Genomic DNA, 22,534 nt, shown 5'->3' on the forward strand with positions numbered 1-22,534 from the left:
AAAGAAGTAGAAGTAGAAGATTCTAGTACCACAATTAATATAGAAATAATTAATATATTTATTAATATTATATAAAGAGAGAGAGAAGTATTCAGAATGCTTATAAAAGAAAGAGAGTGAAGATTGTTATTGTTGATGATATATTAATGGAGGCTTAACCTCCTATTTATACACACGAGAAGACTTCTTTTTCAACTCTCAATTAATGTCATTCACCATTGAGTAACTGAACCGTCCAAATGTTAATGAGCATCCAACTCAACTCTCATACTTATCACAACAGAGGATATTATTCATTGGTCTTTTATAAGTTATAAGGAGTAGTTAGGTGTGGATCCCTTTTATTGTTGATGACAATGCCAAAAATGACAGGAGGATATTTATTAGTGTCCTTTGCTTTGGTTGCTTTCTTTTATTTGTTTTATTTTGATACTTTTTGTTATTTTCTTATGCTCCACTTGTTGTGTTGAACTATTTCTTTAAAAAGAAAAAAAAAACTAAAAGATGAATTTGAATAAATTTTCTTTGAGAGGTTTTAACGAATAATTGTCAATAAATACCCAATATATTTATCATTAGACAATCTTTTTTATTTTATTTTAGTCCCTTTTTTCTACTTGCCTGGCTGGCCGTGGCGAACTTAAATCATTTCAATAATTATTTAAAAAAAAAACATGATTATAAATAAACATTTCTAGTTTGTTTTAGCCATATACTCTACCAAACTAGACATGTATTTCAGCTTTGAAATAGAAGCAATAATTGTGTCTCATATAATAGCATTGCAACAAAATTGGCTGAGACAGGGGCAGTTGAATGAATGGGAGTTATGTGTATGAGTTAGTTGATAAAATTAGTGGTCATTTGTTACGTTTCAAGCAACCCAATTGAGAATCCATTTCACTATATATACAAATGCTGCAACACACATTGTTCTCCACACCTTCGATCTTCTCAACTTTGATCACTACTTGATCAATTAGCTCTCCAATATCATGGGGTTTCATCTCTTTCCCATTATTACATTTCTCATGGTAAGCTTAGGCATATAATTATTATTAGTACCTATCAATATATAATTAATAAATTAAGTTAATATTAATATGACTTTGTGAAATTTTGTTTTACTTTGAACCTTTTAGGTATTATAAACCACTAACCCATTATTCAAAGTCTATTTTAATCTGAAATTGCCTTTGCTATTATAATGGAAAATTGAGAATGAAGTTCTATTTCGAAATGCAGGCTTCACTAGTGGCAACTAATAATGCTGAATTGCCTCCTCAAATTTATTGGAAGTCCTTGCTCCCAGCAACTCCAATGCCAAAGGCAATTACCAATCTGCTACACCCTACAGGTCATATTGTACTTCAGAATTCGGATGGTGCCTTGTTCATTTTTCTTATGCTGAATATCATCACTTTTAATTGCTAACTTTAAATCTTTATCAACAAAATCGTCATCATTTAATTGGGAATGACAGATAAAAAAGATAAAAAAAAGCAACACTACTTTACTATATTACTTCATTTTCTTTTCCTAGAAGATTATAACTTAAAATGTCCTTGTAGTACATTTGTTATCTAGGCTGAGATTTTGAGATGAAAACATGAAATGCTTGTAGTACATTTGTTATCTAGGCTGAGATTTTGAGATGAAAACATGAAATGCTACTACCTCTCGGATTATACAACAATTTGTCCCATTAGATAAGTTAAAATCATGTTATATAACATAAATTCAACAAGTCGAGAAAATTATTCAAATTGTTAATCATTGAGTTCAAGTTGCCTTTTTGTTAGGAGGGTTTTGTTAGATAGAGAATGACTTTTGTAAATAATACGAACAATGTGCTTTAAAATTGACCAAATAAAGTAAAAAAACACTGCTTCCTAAATTACCTCAAAAACCCTAATATTAGCATATCCATCCGCACACTAGTGAGTGAATTGAACATTCATCAATTGTTAACTGGTAAATCGAATCAAGAGGAATAACCATTCAATTAAGAATAATCAACATAATCATATGCATACCTATTAAATTGAATATCCGGCATATTTATTGTTCACATTATTTATTATTTTCATTATCTCCTGTATTTTTTCTTTTCCTAAAAAAAAAAATACTTAGAGCTGACATTGACCGAATTTGAAAGGTTTGATGAATGAGAAATTCACCTCAGTGGGTTACGAAGGAGATGGCACCGACGTCAACGTTGGCGGAGGAAACGGAGGAGTCTCCGTGGGAGCTGGGAAAAGAGGAAAGCCAGTACACGTCGGCGTAGGGTACTCTCCATTTGACTATGTATATGCAGCTACAGAGACACAGTTACATCACGATCCCAACGTCGCGCTTTTCTTCTTAGAAGAGACCTTGCATCATGGATCACAGATCAACCTGCACTTCACCAAACCTTCCAATCTACCATCCTTCATTCCTCGCCGACTCGCAGATTCCATTCCCTTCGCGTCAGCCAAGGCGAAGGAAATATTCAAGAAATTATACATCAAACCAGATTCGGACGATGCCAAAAGCATGATAAATACAATAATCGGTTGCGAGAAGCCTGCGATCTCTGGAGAGGAAAAGCAATGCGTGAATTCTTTGGAGTCCATGGTTGATTTCTGCACTTCGAAGATTGGGAAAAATGTTGCGGCGGTTTCTACCGAAGTGAGCAAAGAAAGCGTTTTACAAAAGTATACGGTTACCACAGGAGTGAAGAAACTGGGAGAAAAGGAGGGAGTTGTGTGCCATTTACAGAATTACCCTTACGCGGTATTTTATTGTCATAAAACAGAGACCATTGAAACTTATTATGTGCCTTTGGAGGGTGCTGATGGGAGCAGAGTTAAAGCAATAGCGGTGTGCCATACTAACACATTGGGATGGAACCCAAAGCACTTGGCCTTCCAAGTTCTGAAAGTTGAGCCTGGAACTCTTCCAGTTTGTCACTTTCTTCCCGAGGACCATGTTGTTTGGGTTCCAAAGTAGAAAAAAACTCATGGATGTTTAATAACTACTTAGATTCATAATTGAACTGAAAGAACCGTTCCACTTCTACCTTTTTTTTTTTTAGTTTGTTGAACACTTCACTTTCTCTGTACATTGCAAAATCAATATCTAGGTATGGAGAGGAAAAAAAAGGACAATTAATTAAGATATAAGAATGGAGGAAGTGATAGTAACATTGTGTTCCTGTTGTAAACGGTTTATTTTACTGTTTTATTGATTCTGTATTTGCTTATGATGAATTGTGATGTAATACACACATTATATATATATCGAAGCCTTTTTTAGGCAAAAGATATGTTAAAAATGTATATCACGTTAAAGAGTGAACTAGCAAATAAAATTCTATAAAGATGCCACTGCCTATTTTAGTTAATGCGACCAAAGTGCATCAGGCAGCAGCATGAGTCTTCGGAAAAAGTTATAACCAACATGAAAATTTGAATTAAAGTCAGCACAGGATTTCTTAAATTCTTCCATGACGTTGTGCTCTTTGCTAGATCATGAATTGCTTAATTGACTGATCGGTTATCAGAGTTAATCCTCTCAATTGATTTTCACTTGACATTATGCTGGGTGAGAGTTTTACCATTGTTTGTTGACATGAAACTGTAGCCATTTTCTCTTATAAGGATACAAAAGGGGAGTGACTACATTGTCAATTTTCTTTCTTAAAAGAAGAGCGTTCTATTATGTACAGATTTCTTACAAAATTTTGTTTTTCCATCCTATATATGAAAAATTATTTAATGAATAATTGCAGCATTGCCACTTGTGATGCATTGGAACCCGTTTGCTATCTTCGAATTGAGAAATATGAAATCATGCCAGTATTTCTCGCTCTTAATCTGCAAAATAGAAGTAAAACCTCATCAGAATTAATAACCCTTTTGTTTGGCTGCCATGGTCGGCTGATGATTTCCCCCTCCATTCCAGACCTCCCTGAAAATTTAACAATGAAGGTGCCGCTCAATATAATTGAATACTTGCGACATCATGGACTATTCTGTTCGTAGTTCAGGATTCAGTGATGTGATTTTCGGCATTATCTTGAATTTATCTGTCCGGTGCAAATGCCTCCAAAGATCCCCATGTTCTCCCAACTTTGACTTTCGCACGAAGAGGAACTGCACCAGGGCACGGATAATCGTAAAGAATGAATGTGATTTTCACAAATGATAACAGAAACTTTCATCTACCCAAGTAAAGAAGAGAAAAGCATAAACACATACCAAGAAGTGAGACTGCATTCTCCATGCTTGTCTTTAACAGCGCGGCAGCTTCCCTTATCACCGAAGGATCAACTTCCAGCACTAACTCATCATGCACCTAGTTGTAAATCAATAAAGATTGAAATAAGCAAACACAATGGGGGTAAACAAGAGAAATAATAATAATAATAATAATAATAATAATAAAAAACCTGTAATGAAATTCGGCAACGATCTCTGAGCATGTGAAACTTGGTTGCCATAGAAGAACTAGAATCCGAACCATCAACACTGTCGACAATCACGGAGTAAATTCTTAGCATTGCAATCTTGATTATATCTGCAGCAGATCCCTTGAGGAACAGGGGAAAAAATATTAACACAAAGATCATCGAGCTCTGAAAAAAACATAATCCTACTCCGGATCCAGGATTGAAAATTTAAAGTATACCTGACAAATGGAATTCACAGCTTGCCTTTGAGCTTTTGATTTTTCTGTACTGTTGCCAAATTTTATTTTAGACAAAAATCGTTTTCTTCCCTTAAGAGTCTCGACATATCTGGATAGTGCATGAAGAAGCAAACCACAAAGTTATAGCCCAACAGTAACAGGTTTAGAAAGAATGCAGTTTATCCTATGTTTTTTTTTCCTGATGAAAAATAAAGCTAGCTATACGATAAAATACTAGCATAAATATGCTTAGTTTGCTCTATGGTTAGATACAGAAATCAGTAAATCATTTAAAATAATTAAATAGTTTCTATTTTCTAATACCTAAAACTATAATTTATGTCTACAAAGAAAAACAAATAAAAGTGTGGTTAGATAAGACACCATTTCATGAGACTACAATTTTTGGAAAACAATGTCATATGTTATCAGAGTTTATATGATCAAGGATTAAGAATTCAATGTTAATCCCTATTCTTCCATATAAAACTAGAATTCCACCTCTAGGTATGATGGAGTAAAGTACTATTCACACTTTAACCCTAAAAGGCAGTATACTAAAGCATATTAAGGGAGGCTTTGGTAAAACTTGTACTTTCAAAAGTTGCTCATCTTTCTTGGCTTTTCAAATATAGCTAACTAAAAGTTCTTAGATAAACAAAATTAGTGGCTTTCATTCAATAAGCATGAGTTACAACAATAGTATTTAGTGAACTTACTTTTAAATTAAAATAACTTTAATAGACATAAATGTAATAAATAGTAAGTCACCAAAAAGAAAATGTAATAAATAGTAAGAATAAATCTGGATATTCATTAATATATAAGATTATATTAGATTTTTAACTTTAAAAAGCACAAGCTATCTTTAAAATATATATATTTTTTTTGGAAAGCACAAGCACATTTCTAATAAACTTTACCAAACCACCCTAAATATAAAACTATTCATGAACATTCACAAAACATCTTAACCTTTCAGAAATTAATCGCAAGCGTAATCAATAATTGTTTGAACCAATTGGTGTCCTAAGCTTATTGCTTACCTCATCTTAGTCATTATAGCATTGCAGAAGGGATATGTCATTTAGGATATACAAAAGTGGGAAAAAGTCTCCTCACCCTTTGAGACGACAAGATGAAACAACTTCATTGAGCCAAGAAGCAACACCAGGAAAAGAGCTTTTGAAATAACTAATCTTTTCTGCAGCTTCATCAGAAGTGCAATCAAGGTGATCAGCAAGGCTATTGGCACCCATTCCATAAAGAATTCCATAAACCATCTTTTTAGTCTGATCTCTCTCATTGGAGCTGACAGAATCCTCTGCACACCCAATCCACCTTGCCGCTATCATTGTAAAGGCATCACCATCAGGCTTACTGAGAAGCTCAATGAGAGAAGAGTCTTTAGAGAAGTGTGCCATCACCCTCAATTCTATTTGAGAATAGTCTGCTGTTAACAGTAACCAGTTGTCCTGCAACAAACAAAATAAACAAATAAGAACACAACACAATCGCACAAGTATATCACACAAATACACTTTCCTAAACTTTAAAATGTTCCAAATAAGGTTTGTTGAAGAATAGCAGACTGCAACGGATATACATTGGGAGTTTTGGATGATAGGAAGAGAACCCCCGGGCGGGGCTGGGGTGGGGAGGGGGGGAGTTCACAAAATAGAAGGAAATCACTGTGATGGAAAGCACAATTTTCTTACTGTTCATTTATATAAAATAAAATAAATGAATGAAAGACAGAGAGGAAGTTTGTTAAGTGTCTATGTATCCAGCCATACTTTTGCTTCTCTTTATTTCCTCAAATTCAACATATGTTAAGCGTCATACTAAAAAGGAGGTTTGTCCTGCTATAAACGTGAATCAAATTTCAGTAGGGAACTTATTGTAGGTGTACAACATCGAAACACATTTTAATTTTTAACAATGCTGGTTGGCATGACAGAGATTGGGGAAACCATTCTACACTAATAACAAACTCATAAGAACTGGGCACAGCATAGAAAGAAAAACTACACTTGTCTTGAAATTTACTAACTAATCTTGCATTCAATAAAGACCCAGGTCCTATCACACACACATACACAACAACGACAACGACAACAACAAAGCACACACAGATACACAAAACGCAAATAAAACATAACCCAAGGTAAAGTTAAAGACCTGAGTAGGAATAAAGAAATCACGAGCATTAATGCTGTAATGATTTTCATCAGCATCTCCTTCGCTTTTATCCTCTTCCATTTTGAAGTCTACTGTATGTTCAACACACTGCATCGTTCATAAAGACAGTCCATAATATTAAATATAGCAAACAACAAGGGAAAAAAAGAAGAGGAAACTTGCAGATTAAGATCATATACCTGAAGATTAGGTTCCTCCATTGAAAGTCGACCAGTTGCTGTAGATGTCTGAAGCCAATGCCCATGTAATGTATACTTCTGTGTGCTTACCGATAGCCTAGCTAGAGAACAAATTGATCCAAGTGTAGTGTTCAAGAGCTTTGCCATTGTTCGATGCTCTTTAATGATTGGAACAATGGGATGTACATGCCTGAAAAATAATCATATTTTCTAGAATAATGTGCAAATATGAAATACAAAGAAATTTTAAATCAAAATACAGATATATTGGGAAATATATTTACAACATTTTTTGTACACCTTAAAGTGTACACATTTATTTTTGAGATAGTGGCTATAGTGCATTTATTGTCCAAAATTGGAAGGTGTACCGTGTACCAAAAAGATTGTGCAAATAACACATTTATATATTTAGCCTCCTACATATAATAAAAAATTCTGGTCTCTACAGCATAGGTATACTATAAATCAAATAACATACAAATCAAATAATCAACTCATGGAAATAATATGGGAAGGTTCATCATAATATTCCTAAAACTGAGATTAGAAATGCTCAAACTCAATGGGATATCACAGCCCCTTCAGAACCCACTTTGTCACCTTTTATTAACCCTCTTGCCTCTGCTCTAAAAATCAGCAGACCAAGAGTATCTACTACTAGGTGAACAAAAAGGGGGATAGGCAATCACCATGTCTCAGGTCCCTTTCACCACAAAACTATCACTTTGGCTAGCTATTGACAATCTCTTGTAAGACATCCAGAAATGCCTTTCTGTTGCAGAACTTTATCCAAGAAGCTCCAGCTAACCTTGTCAGAAGCTTTCTCAAAGTCTGACTTAAAAAGAATACATTCTTTTGATCTTCTCCTCATCATCCACCACTGAATTAAAATCAACATGCTAGCCAAGCACTTTGGTTGTCCAAAATAGCATCTCCGAGCATTTCACTCAAGTGGGTGGAAAACCTTTGTAATGATCTTGTACATGCTGGTTAAGAGGCTAATAGGTCGATAGTCCTTGACTCTAATCAACCTATCCTTAGGAATGAAGGTGATAAAAGTGGAATTCATGCTCTTCCTAATATTTCCATTCCTGTGAAATTCCTCAAACACCTCAAAAGATCATGCTTGATAACAATCCAACACACTTGAAAAAAACAGACAGTGAAACCATCAAGTCCAAGTGCCTTATCCTTATCCATGCTCCAAACAGCCTGTTTAATTTTCTCTAGATCAAAAGGTCTCTCTAGAAATGTTGTTTTGCCCTGGGGAATTACCAACCAATCTATCCTTGAAGAAAGGTCTAGATTTGTTTTCCTCATAGTAAAGCATCATAAAAAACCATGTTTGCTTCTGGAGCTTTTCTTCTTTCTATTTAGGTGCTCTTCTATTTCACTTTCTTCATAAATGACTAGTTTGAGTGTTTGAGGATGATGATGAATGCAGAAACATGGTGGGTGGTACGAACAAGAATGAAGAAGGTAATGAAAAATCAATGACTTTTCATGGAATATTTTATTTAATTCAAGTGTTGGTAACAATACCCTGCGGGTACTCAATTGAATTGTTTTTATTTAAGGTAGGAACCTGAATACAAATTTAAAACTATAGCAATTTATTTGAAATTTCAGTAAAAATATAAGAGCCTTAAGAAAAATCAAGTTAAAGATTGACATATTTTCTTACTTATGCATTACATCTGATCACACCCTGTCTACTTTAAAAGATACAGACTCCCTAAACGTTCATCTTTCATAAGATTTTTTTAAAAAATAAAAGAAAATACCCCTCCTTAATTTTCATCCAGACACATGGAGAATTCTCCAGACACAACAGTTATTTTCAATGATAACAGCAAATGCTACCAACATATCAACATAACCAAATCACCTAAATGGATCGAACTTGTCTTCTACATACCAAACCTACTATAAATATGTTTGTGCGGTATAACATCCTTCCATCCCACTTAAGTCAAACCATCAAAATCTGAAACATTTTAAAGATTTTCACGTATTATTTCTCTTGATCTTTCTCATCTCTAGTTATTTAGTATTTAGATACAGTCCGCCCGATAGTACTTAGCTTATACGTCCTTTTGTAAGGTTGAAAATCAAAGAGGAAAGAAAATCATTAAATATGAAACTGGAGGCATAGACATAAATTCGCAAACCCAAGGAAAGGTATTTGTTGCTCTTCTATTTATTTATTGAGTTTAATTTTAATGCACTGACAGTGTAAAGCATTTTACACAGTCGTGCAATCACATCTGTCCTTTTGGATGACCATTCATGCAATCAATGTGAAAAGTAGTTATTTTTATTGATATGGTGCTATGTAATTGGATGCACGTGTAAAATTACTTTACATTGACAATGCATCAAAATTAAATTCTTATTTATTATATAAACTACCTACTAAGTACTAACAAAAGCAACAGCAAAGTATTAGAAGTTATTGGAAGATTGCTTTTAATAACAATTAAAAGGAAAAAGAAAAACTTGCTGAATACCTTAATGCATCCAAGCATTGCTTGCCAGTACTTGCATGTTTTTTCCCCTTATTTCGGCCATCAGGAATAGGCAGCATCAAGTGTTCAAAGAGCACCTTTGCAATGTCTGCTGGCATATTCAATGAAAATGTAATCCCAGCCAGCTTATAAGCTTCCTTTTCAAGATACTTCAGCCTTTTCACCAACAATTTACGAGCCTGAATGCATCTCTCCAAGTCGACACCAATTCCCCATAGCTCCATGTCAGCAAGAACATTTACCTAAAGCAGCATCCATGTAGCATTACTCAGTGCATGTAAACATATAAAACAACTGAGAATATAAAACCATAAAAACAAACATCAAGGTAACTTGGTATAATTGTTCATAGTCTTAGTTTATAATTGTGACAGTACATATTATTTATAAATTTATATTGAGAAAATTTATGGGAAAAAATAAAGCAAGCCAATTCTAAATAACATCCTTCTTATCACTGCATTGAATGTTTGTAAAAGCATCTTGCTGCCAAACTTCAAATAATCAAAATGGCCTGAAAATAACATACCTTTATACATTCCAAATAAAAGCTAATATCAACTATTTCATCACCTTTTTTACTTTTATGGCTTTTATTTAAGCTTTCAAGCAAATTAAAAACGAGATTAATTCATCGTTTAGTATTTAGCAGCTAAATCACCTTATATGATACACTGCAAGGATATGCAAATCTAATGCTAATCTTTCTATGATATTTCACCAAATATAAGGAGAAAGTCCATCAGAGTCAGCATGTAGAACCACACAAAAATGTTAACTATACAATTAAGAAATTAAAATATTTAAGTCATTTAGTGAATTTCATATACAGTTAATCTCAGTTTTCAATGGAATAGATTGGTTAACATGTTGATAATTGTTCATAAGTTCATTGCATAGTTAGCATTTCCAGAAAACCCAAATTGGAATAAATTTACTACACCGTTGACAGAACAACACCAATAAATGAACATTTGAGTTATACAAATATACAAAATCAACAAGCTATATAAAATCTTTTGTCTTGCTTGCTGAAGGAATTCATATTTTCAATATCTATATATATAACCAAAACAAAATTTCCAACATGAGAAAGGACCAAGATGTCTTTACATGAGAAAGTTTTACATGTCTATGCATATGTCCAAGAAAGGTCCTAACCCCTAAATGAATCCAGCACTTGTTCGATATAGTTTACAATTTTTTTTATGCATCAAATGTGCAATGCATGAATTTATAATTTATTTTAATGCATACATCCTACAATAAACAAGTTGCTAATTTTAGTGTCAACACACATCAGAATAAAAACACACTTCATTAAGTAATAAAGTTAATGAAGTCTAGAGAAGTGTTGGCTAGTTAGAACAGTAGAGCCAGCTAGGATAGGACAGCTATAAGTTAATTACAGCTTCCATATCTAACTTAAGTATGAAAGCACTATTCTGCCCTTTGGACTAGCTTATGCAGAATCCTATCCCACATTGTATATAAACACAGATCAGTGCTAAGCTCAATCATAATACAGAGTACACATTTCTGAACTTTCTCTCTTCTCTTTGAATTCTCTCGTGTCTCAAACTGTATTATTAAAATTAAAAAATTACTTAAAATCTTACCAAAGGGATTTCTATTCTCATAAGCACTTCAACAAGTTCTTCAGAAACAAGTAATTTCCAAAGAACAGAACATAATGCTCTTGTTTGAGCAACCCGTCGGCAGCAACCATTATGTGCAGCTCTTCGCATCTGATTCTTCCACCTGCCACTCTGATTAGCAGCTGCAGCATCCTCAGAGGATAACCTCTTCTTTACCTCCTAAAATATCAACATAAATACTTAACTCTAAACGACCTAATATCTCCTACAATAACACAAAACATAGTCACATATGTACAAGTATCCATGCAATTCGAATATTTACATTACCTTCTCCAGGTTTGGATTTGAGCTCCTCTCTTCATCAGGCCACAGTATCCAAGTCACAATACACATGTCAATTACATCTTTAATGAGGACACGTGGTAGCAATACATATGAACTATCTACAATTTCAAAGTCTTCATTATTTCCGAGATTGTAAGAGCAACCAAACCTCTGAAGTGAAACTGCAGGCTTTTTTAAAACCTGAATTTGAATCTTCAAATTCCAAGTGAACTTTTTGACATCTCTTTTTCCTAATATTTTACTAATCCTGCTCCATCTATCCTTGGCAATCTCCAAATCATGCTTAGAATTAGAAGATGAAACTTTCAGCTTGTGACTGCATGCACTCAAGGATAAACTGTCATCGCTTTTACCCATAGACAACAAAATATCCCTGGGAAGGTTAATGTAGTATACAGGAGAGCATTCCCAACAGATGGCTATGCCATGTATTTCAAAAGGAGCAGGAGAGTGTAGTTCCAATCGTTTGATATAGTGGATATCAAAGTAGAACTCTGGCAAAGTTTCCCATAGATCCAGAAATGAATCAATCCCACCAGGACTACTACCTGCATTAATGGGACCTCTCTGGGTGGAACTTTCCATATTTCCACTTGCTAAAATTCTACTATGATGTTGGTCCTCTGAACCACGAGCTAGGCACCCATCATGTATGACGGTGGTATCAGTTGGATTCTGTAACTGATCAGAGAGAGTGGGCAGGTATACATTCTTGGTAGGGTCAAAAGTAGCATTGGGCTCATTTCTTATAGATCCAATAACTGGAGCTTCAGAATTTTCAGTAGACAAATTAAATGGAACCTCACTGATTGGTTTTCCTTTCAGATAAACTAGAGCATCATTTTCAGAATCTTGTCTCTGTCTTGCTAAAGCAACTTCATTAGAACTATCATTGTGGACTGCATCAACAAAACTATGACTAGTGTGAGCTGTGTCACTTCCAGAGTTACTTCCAGCTTCTTTCTTGGTAGAATCAGAAGCAGCAGTAAATATGGGAGGAGCAAACTGTGGGACATCATATCCAAGTGACTTATATGCTGAGAAAGCAGCAACCCTTGCCTCATCAGCTTTATCAAGAACAATCTTTCGAGCACCATTCTTGATCTTCTTCGCCACACCAAATTGTAAACTCCGTTTCGCAGAACCTTCCAAAATAAACAAAATTAAATCTCGTTGTCAAAATAGAGTCTAGATTGTCTCCACAGACATCAAAGATTTATGGAATGAATTGAAGCAATAAATTAAAGTCAAGTAGAAACTATAACAAGAATTGAAGATAAACTCAAAGAAATAAAAAATATAGCGCAGTGCTAACAGACTCAATTGAAAAAGTTATCAAGAAATATCGACAAACAAGAGGTCCCTATAAGATGTTAATCCAATTATTTTAATGCCATTTTAACCATATGTGATTTTTCATGTAATAAAGCACCAAAAAGGTTATCTCAATCTTTTAAACATAAAAACAAATAAATAAATAAATTCACTAATAAAAATTTTTGAAGATGACCTTCTGTTGCCCATGATGACGATTCAAAAAGCGCCTTAACTATTTCCGGTACCGAAGCTTCAGCAATTGCAAGAGGTGTTCGTAAACCTGCTTTATAGAGTGCTCTAGCTCGAGAACCCTACAAATTGAATGGTAAACAAGGCAAAGCAATGAGCTCTATCACAAGCCTATACTAAGAACAAGACATAAACTATTTGATGGAGTATGCTAGAGTGATAGCATTCGACTGCACCTACTTTAACATAGGGAATGGCAGTAAGCTCTACAATCTCTGCTCTGACTCCAAATGACACACGATTCTGAAATTTAGCAACTAAGCCTTCAAGATCATGCCAGCCAAGCCTCTCACAGAATGCAGAAACCATAGATGCAAACCTTCCAGCATTCTCTTGCAAGGCTTGAACCATTCCTCTGGCAACTTTATATGCTTCACAAACCTCGCCCACAGGAGTTTCCTTTAAAAAAGCACATTCATTCAAGGAATGATTTAATCACTAGAAAAATATTATAGATTAAATAAAGAGGAAAAGAAAGATATTGTTAAAGCAATTGTTAAAACAAAAGTTTAAATATTGTTAGAACTACAACAGTAAGCAGAACAAAATTTTATGACACTATCCTTTAAATATTGTTTACTTTCGCTTAACAGCAATGCTTTGCTTTTTCCGTTACCCCTTGACTTCCTTTAGGATCTAATTTACTTTCATGGCTTCTCTTTGTTACTTTCAGGAATTTTCCATAATTGGACATGCAAAAGGGTACTGTGTTAACACCTTGAGTTCTTGTTCTAACTGAGAAGGATTCCTTCTTACTTTTCTATCTTTTTTTCCTAATGGCATCCATCTTTGGAAAAACATAAGAAAAAAAATACAAATAGTGATATTTTAATCCACACAACAGGAAAAAGCACCTGAACTAGCAGTGACAAAATAAGAGCAACATAGAATCGTCTACAAACACGAAGTGTTTGATCATCTGAGAGTGCAGTTGCATCAGAGATCCCGAGTTGATTTCCTCGTTTATTGTTTATCCCTCTTGTACTGTCACTTGACTTGTTATAAGAACGTATAGGTGCCCCATGTGCCATACGCATCAAGAATGGTTCCGTCACACCTACTCGATTACCAACTGACTGCAAAAAGTAAAATAAATAACGAAATAAAAACTAAAAAAATCAATGATAATCAACAGGTGTTACAAATATGCTAAAGCTTCCATAGAACAGTTATGTCAAAACTACAAACATAAAGTTACTCCAAATTGATCTCCCTTGACATTTAAAGACAATTCAAACAATACACTTTGCACAGCATACTAGAATAACAGACATAGAGCTCTGACTTCAAATTTTACCATTTCATTGTTCATTTATATAGTTTGGACACTTTCCGTACTATAAATTTATTTCTTCTGCAAAGATAGGTTATATTGAATATCTGATGAAATCCAAGCAGCTCCAAAAGTCTTTCTGAAAAGCAACATGGGAAGTTACATCATGAACTATGTGATGGCTGTATTTTCTAGAAGAAACCAACCTGGTCAAGTGGAGACAATTTCACAAATCGCTCATAGTACAATTCCCAATCTGGCTCAACATCAACATTGATTGGAGTGACCAAGTAAACTAAGTGCAGGTCAGATGCGAGGACAAATCCTTCCCTAGCCCTTGAAAGGTCAGCGAGCACAATCTAAGATCAACCATACATAACAGGTTAATGCCAATGATAAACATAACTTTTAAAACTTCCCCAAATTATCCACCTAAATATTAAGCCATCCCCAGAATAAGAAGAACCAAAGAGAACAAACAGAACAGTGAAAATAAAAGTAAACAGAAACATTTACAAGTGATTCTTCTGGAGAGAGAGAGCTGCCAAATGATGCACGTCCAAGAGGTGTTGTACTGTAAAGTTTAGTGTCTTCATTCCATTCAAGAAACTTTCTTTGGCACAACCAGCGGAGGGATTCTTGTGCAGACTTTACCACATCTTGGAATGGTTTTGTGGAGTTCAAAAGAGTACATCTAACGTAGCGATGAACATCACTAGCTGTTTGAACTATTCCACCAGCCACAACTTCTAAGATTGCATGAGTCATTCCATTCACATCTTCAGATAAACAGGAATGTAATGGTGGACAGTTTTCATTAAGAAGCCCCATAACTCTTTTTACCTCTTCTGGTTTGCAGATAAGTACCTATGAAGATCAAAATCATTTGACACATTCAACTAATCAATTAAGTATAACAAAACAGTGCAATCAATGTAACATGAATATGCCCACATACATATAAATTATAATTAATTAAACTATAACATGCATGTGAAAAGCATAACCAAGTAGAAGCAAACAATATGCATATGGAATTATTGAATATGTTAAGTACAACAAGAGAAGAAATAAATAAAGATGATAATGAGTCAAAATACATAAAAGTACATCATATCAATCAGCCTAAAAGCAAAACACAAACACTACCCATATAATAGTTGAAAGTGTAACAGAAAAGGGCATACACTTTCTCCTTTTGTATCAATTCCAGTACGACCAGCACGACCAGCCATCTGTTTGTACCTCGTCCCATCTATAAAATCACGACCAATTCTAGGCTGGCGGAAAATAACCCTCCTAGCTGGCAGATTAACCCCAGCCGCTAAGGTTGATGTGGCAGTTAAAACACGTAAAAGTCCTTTTCGGTAACAGGTTTCAATTATCTCTCTTTCCTCAACCTGAGAACAGTGAAAATGGTCTAGGACTTGAGAAATAGGTGAAATATTCTGCCACAAATTCATTCTATATACCATACGTAAAGTTCAGGTCAAATGAGGAATTCTACTAAATTGAGTTTGCACTAACAATGTTAGCGGAAGCTATAAACAAAGAAGAAATAAAAGAATTACCGTGAGGCCAGCATGGTGAAATGCAACACCCGAAGGAAGGGTTTCCTCTAATATGGGATCCAACCCAGCAGGACACTTTCTCAACGAGTCGATAGCAGAAGTAATATCAGCAAACTCACAGTCGTTCTCCTGAATATTAGCAATAAAGCTTTTAAGGAACTTTCCAACATGCCTTGCTGTCGATTCACAACCCTTTCGACTAGAGCAAAATATTAAGACTGATTGTCCCTCTTGAACAACCTGAAAGCATATTAATTGTTGATAATTATTCAGGGTTCACTACAGAGTGTATACATTGCAGTTAAGACTCTAAAGCACCCACCTCATTACAAAGCTCAACAACATGATCCGGATCTTTACCACCAAGATCAGCTGCCTTTGAGATTGTTCTAGAAAGTTCCATACTCTTGTCATATATGGAATTACCAACTTTTATATATTCTTCTAAAGGAACTGGCCGGAATTCTGTCTGGTATAGTGCTGCCTTAAGGTAAAATTTGCAACAATCGAATTAAAAGAAAATCACCAGAAGAAAAGGTGCTTATACTGATATGACAATGTTGAAAGCTTCATTTATCATTTTGGAAACCAAATTATCTAGCACAGTAATACTTGTACCTCAGATAGAGTCTACAAATTATGATTCAAAGAATTCCCTGAAGTTTCATATTGTCTTTTGAATTAAAAATCATGAACTACAAGATAGATTCCTCTTAGGATTTGCCTTGCTGATGCTGAGTTTCTTCAATTTCATGTCAATGTTCATCAGCAGTGCATTTTGGTGGGGAAGAAAGTGAAAACCAATAAAATCCTATTTTCTATTTTTACTTTTTCATTTCAAACAAACCTAAAACCAGAGAACATTAGAAAATAGAATGGAAAATGTTTGCGCAGACCAAACATGCCCTAAATGAATTACTTCACAACCAGAATATTAATTTAGTGTGATATCAACATAGGAAGAAGATCGTCGTCAAAAAGCTTAGGAAGATAATCCAGTGCAAATCCCCAGTTCACCACCCCCTGTTCCTCCCCCCAGCAGGGCAACAACTCCCTAATTCTCTATTTATTTCCACCTTTATTCATTATATCCATGCACTCTAGTATTGTCTAGGTTCCTAACACAGTCAGGTGGGATCAAAGTTTTCTGAAAGATAAATACCAATATGTATGTTATGCAGATCATGTCTGAACAGATTGAAGTCCAATAATTGCTACTTTTTGGACTTATTTTAGGTTAAAAATGGAAAAAAAATAATACATGCTATTCTTATGTTTGTTAATGAAGCATTTGTTATGTATGGAAATAAATAATGTTTGAAATACTCCATACTTGAAGCCAGTCAGCAACTGCTGCAACATTTGGCATTGTTGCACTCATTCCAACAATTTGCAGACCTTGAGCAGGATCAGATTTGTCGCTGCTTCCACCTGAACTTTCTCCTTCACTTGATTTTGAAATACCTTCCCCTGCCGCATAACGAAGTTTTGTCAACATGAGTTCCAGAAGATAACCTCTATTTGCATCACCAACCTGTTAAAAGACATAAGCAACAAAACACTATGAGAACTGTCTAAGTGTACCATTTTGCATGTAATAGAATTCCCATCTCCTAAACATGTAACTAAAAAGTTAATGAGTGACAATACCATATGCAACTCATCTATCACAATAATTCCCATCTCTGATAAACGGCCCTCTTCCAATAATCTATTGATTAAGGAGTTTGCCTTCTCTATCGTGCAAACAGCCACAGAAGTGTCTTTAGGAAGTGTTCCACCACCTTGGTTCCCAAAATAACTACGAACATATTTACCAAGTGGCTCAAGAAGACGTTCAAGGTGTTCTGCCTGTGAACCAAATTGACATCTAAGTGTAAATTTTGAGCTGTTGAAATATGGAAGTTCATAAGCACATCCACAACCTGAATCGTATTTTTAAAAATATAAATAAATGAAAAATTAAAAAATTAAACAGAAGAGAACAAAAAGTGCACCTTTTCAGCACAGATTGACACATATGGAAGAACAAGTATTGCCATTTTATCGGTAGATATCACCCTCCGCAGCATTAAAATCTCAGCAACAATACTCTTACCAGCACTGTGGCAACAAGAAAATCATTTCATACATGTTTCCCTCAAAAGGAAGACATATAAAGGTAAAATGAGAAGGATATAGAGAAAACAAAACAAACAAATCAAATTTATAAAGGAAAATATAGATAGACAGGAATTTCAATAGTGTAAAAGATGATAAATAACATGATGCAGGTATAGAAGAAATGATATAGATCTTGAGCAACGATATACACAGAAGTATAAAATAATATATTGATTCAGTCAGACATTCAACACAAGAAAAGTAATATAATATGAAATAAAACATTTATTGATTAAATATGCTTCTTTTTCCAGATGTCATTACAAAAGTATAAGGCTGTAAGTGATCTTAGTATTTCTGACCAAACTCAAGAATAGCATTCTATCTAATGAAATCCTGAAGGTGGAAGACGAAACAAATGCAAACATGTTCCTCAAATTCGTGACCCTTGGCACATTATCATTAAACCCTTTACATAAATGAATAGGGCATAAATATAACAGGGTGCTGTAAGGTCCCACATTGAGGAAGTGCAACTATGTTAATTCTGCATGGTTGTATACCCTAGTTATGGCTGATTAAGTAACTACTTGGGTATTTCCCCTTATTGAGCCTGTGTGCTCGCACACGCACATGCACAAGTACATACACACAAACAAGCACTCACTATAGATACATTTGCATGCTCTTGTCCTGATATCATTGTTTTTCAATACTATCCAAATTATCTGTTCCTTCCAGACACGTTTTACAGAAATATCCAGTTGCATAAGAGAGTACCTTGTAGAAGCACAATATACAAGATTTCTTCTCTGAAGGACACCATCCACCCGAAGACAGTCAACCTAATAGATAGAAAGATAAATAGAAAGTTCCAATAAACTTATATATGCCAGAACAAAAGGTTTTCGAAGTAAATAATTTTTAAGATCAGATTGTAATGTTAAACACAGCCATATTTCAAGTTCTCATATCCAACTAAATTTACACTGTTTTCACACCTGGTTAATCACATAAATATTTATACCAAATTATGTTTATTTGACAGATAACAAGTACCAAGTATTTTCCCCTGGTACCAAAAAAGAGGCCCGACTAGTTACAAATTTGAACATCATTAATTCCTATCAAAAGAAAACATCCATTAACCACATATATCATAAATTATGTCACAATAATAACCAAACAATATGACTAACGGGAAATTTGCACATCGTTAGAGCAGCTTAGACAGGGTGGATAGAGCAAGCTTAGAAAGGGTGGATACTTTTGGTGTAAAATCAGAACCCACTAAACACTAAGCCAACAACTTGAACAAAAGTTAAGACACATTAATAGAAAGAAAGAAATGGGAAAAAAAAGTGTAAAACAAATAGCAGCCAGTACCCAGTAGTGCAATACATCTGGATAGAAGAGCATAAAATCAGTTTTATAGAAAAAATAATGTGTAGCAAATTGTTATAATAAAAGGCAACTAACCTGCCATTCATAAAGCTTTGAGATTCCTTTCTTTCTATATATACTGCATATTTCAGGTGGAAGCCAGCTGTTTAGCTCTAAATGATTCTTAAACGACAGACTACTTGACGGAGTACAAGCTTCATCAGATTTATGTGTATTAACTGCCATTGCAACCTCATTGAGGGGTGAATTAAATGTCATACTAATATTATCCTGACTTGAAAAATTCATTCTTTTGCATACTGCATCTACTAAAGGCTTCTCCTTCCCTTCATCAATCTTTTGATATCTATGATCTGTTACAGAACCACACTCATACTGTCTACCACCCTCACAAGTAACATTAGTCAGATTACCAACACCACGATCTTGCAGGGTACTTTCACCCAAAATATTATCCTCAAATGAAAAATCAAAATGCTTCACAGGAAGAACAGAGACTTCTTTCTTGGAATCTTTGGTGTGCATCCCCGCTTCCCCCTTCCAAAATCTGCTTTTGCATTGATCCATTACTTCCCTCAGCTTTCCATCATGACTTTGTAAATTAGATGAATTCTCCATTTCATGTTGCTCATCCACCACATTAATCTTGTGCATAACAATAGAAGAATCATTAGTCACAGGAACACACAAACCATCAGCAACTTGAATCGCTTCATTCCAAAAAGCTGAGCCAGGTGAAAAACTTGAGCTTCCACGTGTTGACTTTGGAGTCTCCTTGACACATGCTTTGACAACCAAGGATCCTGGTGTATTAAATTCAGCAGGATTCATACTTGAAGTAGGTGTATGGGTACATTTTCGAAGGCTCGGGTCACTACCAACAACACCAGAACAGATTTCTTTAGGAATATCATCACTAGAGATGTTTTCACTACCATAATGTGGCTCACTAGTGGGGTCCTCACACTTCTCCGCCAAGCTAATATTTTTATCTACTAATGTAAGAGAACAATGTCTGGTATGAGTATCTTCTTTCATTTCCGACGACAAACGAATCTGGTCTACTCCACTGCAAGCAGCATAGTTCAAATTATATAAGAAACAGGAATTGATAGTTTAAAATAAATAAATAAAATAGAGGTAGTAGAAAAACCTGCAACAACAAAACCCATGCTTGCACATATCCACAGCAAAGTGCAAACAGATGACCGTACCAATCATGACAGAGCCAACATGATCTAATTGGTCAAAATTATAGAGGAACGTACCTGCAATACAAGGACAGAAACTCTGCTGCAAATCGTTTGGCATCCAAGTTTGGCACACCCATTCCCATACCACTCCATCCTTTTTCCTGGCCAGGGTCTCCAACCACCATGCAACTCACCTTCGATGATTCATCCATTAGTCCTGAAGGCAAAGCTTGTGCCAGCTCATTCCCTTGGGCCGACAAAACAGGCAGCTTACTGTGCTCATAGTCAATACAACTACTAACATCTAAAGCTAAATTTCTCTTAACCGAATGCTGCCTAACCAAAGACTCGCCAACCGGGGTGGCCACATTGGACAACCTGGCAGCATGGCAATCATCTTGTGAAGAAACCAAGTAACTGTCCAAAGTTCCTTTGGCACTAGGAGACCCATCAACCCCATGATTCTTTTCACCTTTCTCAGATCTCCCAGGCATAGAAGCAGGCGACACCGCAGCCGCTTTCCTTTTCTTCGAAGGATAAAACTGTATCATGCAAAAACTCAGTCACCAATACCAGTGAGAAACAGAACAATCCATAGATTCTCTAAATTCAAACCAAACCAAAAAAAAAAAAAAGCAATAACCATCGTAAGTCATGCTCAAGAAACAAACTAGGCATAAGGGAAGAGTAAACTGTTTTCGCTAATTACCAAAGGAAAATGAGAGATTGTCGGTGATATGGAAGAAACAAAACAAATCAGATTCTAGTAGTTATTTTTCGTTCTTTTCAGAGTGAAATGTGAAGAAAGAACAAAAATGAGTATGAACGGCGTTGTTTAGGGTTGGGAGTGAAATTGAGGAGGACCTGATCAATGCGATTGCGAGGAGAACCAGAATCCATGGTAGAAGAGGAGGACTTTCACGGTTTCCAGAACTCGAGATCCTTCTTCTTCTTACTCGTCTACTTCAGTCTGCCCTAATCGCGAGAACCATGAAAGGTTGGAGTCCTTTTCATGGCGGAGTGCCTGCCTGAAATGGCAGTGGCGAAGCGGAGTGTGGAAATGGAAGTGGCGCTGATAACTTCAAATTGAAATTGAAATTTGTAGGAACTGTGGTGGCCCATGAAAACTTGTGTTTTATTTTTCCATAACTCTTGTAGTTAAAAAGTTTTTCTTGGACGGGGTTAAAAAGCTTGAATTTATGGAGTTTTAGACAAATCTATTATATCAATTATCTATTATATTTATTAATTTTACAACCAAAATATATTGAATTACTCTCTTATTTATCTATCTATTCTTAATATATAAATAAAAGTAGATGAATAACTTTATCCACATTATTTTTAAGACATCTTTTTTCTTCTACTAATGACATGTCAACAACATCGCTTACTTGACAAAATTTTAGAATCAACCACTCAATTTTTGTCAAATCAATTATTATTTCCAAATCAGCAAAAATAAAAAAAATATACAAAAAATAATATAATAATTACCAACCACAATAATTAGAAATTAATAGTGTCAACATTTATTATATCTTACCGTTATAAACAATACAATAAATTTATAACCCCAATAATTATTTTATTAATTTCTATAAATAATAAACATTCATATTACAAATGTATTAAATTTATAAGTATTCAAATTACATAATATTTGAACTACTTATATAAGTCTCCCATCACTATTCCTTCAAATAACATCAAATTTAGCATAAAAAATTTATTTCTAAACAACTAAACATCTCAAACTTACTCAATGAAAATAACTATGTTGAATGTGAAAAGTGTAAGAAGAAAGCATATGAAAAAGGAGATAACTACATTTGTGCCACATATAATCAAACACCACAATATCCAACAATAAAGGTAACTTTATATACTTT

The 22,534-nt window shown here is 34.7% G+C and overlaps 2 protein-coding genes across 2 annotated transcripts; one reads left to right on the plus strand and one right to left on the minus strand.

The window, feature by feature from the left end:
- Nucleotides 1–764: 764 nt before the first annotated feature.
- On the plus strand, nt 765–3,306 carry LOC112755445 (BURP domain protein RD22). The gene is made up of 3 exons (XM_025803538.2): nt 765–1,034; nt 1,246–1,357; nt 2,159–3,306. The coding sequence occupies exons 1-3, from the start codon at nt 996–998 to the stop codon at nt 2,992–2,994; spliced, it is 987 nt and encodes a 328-aa protein (XP_025659323.1). The 5' UTR covers nt 765–995; the 3' UTR covers nt 2,995–3,306.
- A 297-nt stretch (nt 3,307–3,603) lies between these two features.
- On the minus strand, nt 3,604–21,798 carry LOC112755443 (helicase and polymerase-containing protein TEBICHI). Its single transcript, XM_025803537.3, has 25 exons — nt 21,507–21,798; nt 20,718–21,184; nt 19,525–20,518; nt 18,826–18,890; nt 17,940–18,045; nt 17,593–17,793; nt 17,276–17,476; nt 16,265–16,426; nt 15,943–16,182; nt 15,559–15,771; nt 14,888–15,238; nt 14,578–14,730; nt 13,953–14,174; nt 13,279–13,497; nt 13,043–13,160; nt 11,515–12,677; nt 11,206–11,403; nt 9,569–9,828; nt 7,056–7,245; nt 6,856–6,963; nt 5,797–6,149; nt 4,675–4,783; nt 4,436–4,576; nt 4,245–4,341; nt 3,604–4,139 (listed from the first exon to the last, which is right to left on the minus strand). Exons 1-25 carry the CDS (start codon nt 21,540–21,542, stop codon nt 4,069–4,071), a joined length of 6,438 nt encoding a protein of 2,145 aa, XP_025659322.1. The 5' UTR covers nt 21,543–21,798; the 3' UTR covers nt 3,604–4,068.
- Between the last annotated feature and the right edge of the window lie 736 nt (nt 21,799–22,534).

The sequence above is a fragment of the Arachis hypogaea genome, chromosome 16 (assembly GCF_003086295.3).
Source record: "Arachis hypogaea cultivar Tifrunner chromosome 16, arahy.Tifrunner.gnm2.J5K5, whole genome shotgun sequence".
Classification (NCBI taxonomy): domain Eukaryota; kingdom Viridiplantae; phylum Streptophyta; class Magnoliopsida; order Fabales; family Fabaceae; genus Arachis; species Arachis hypogaea.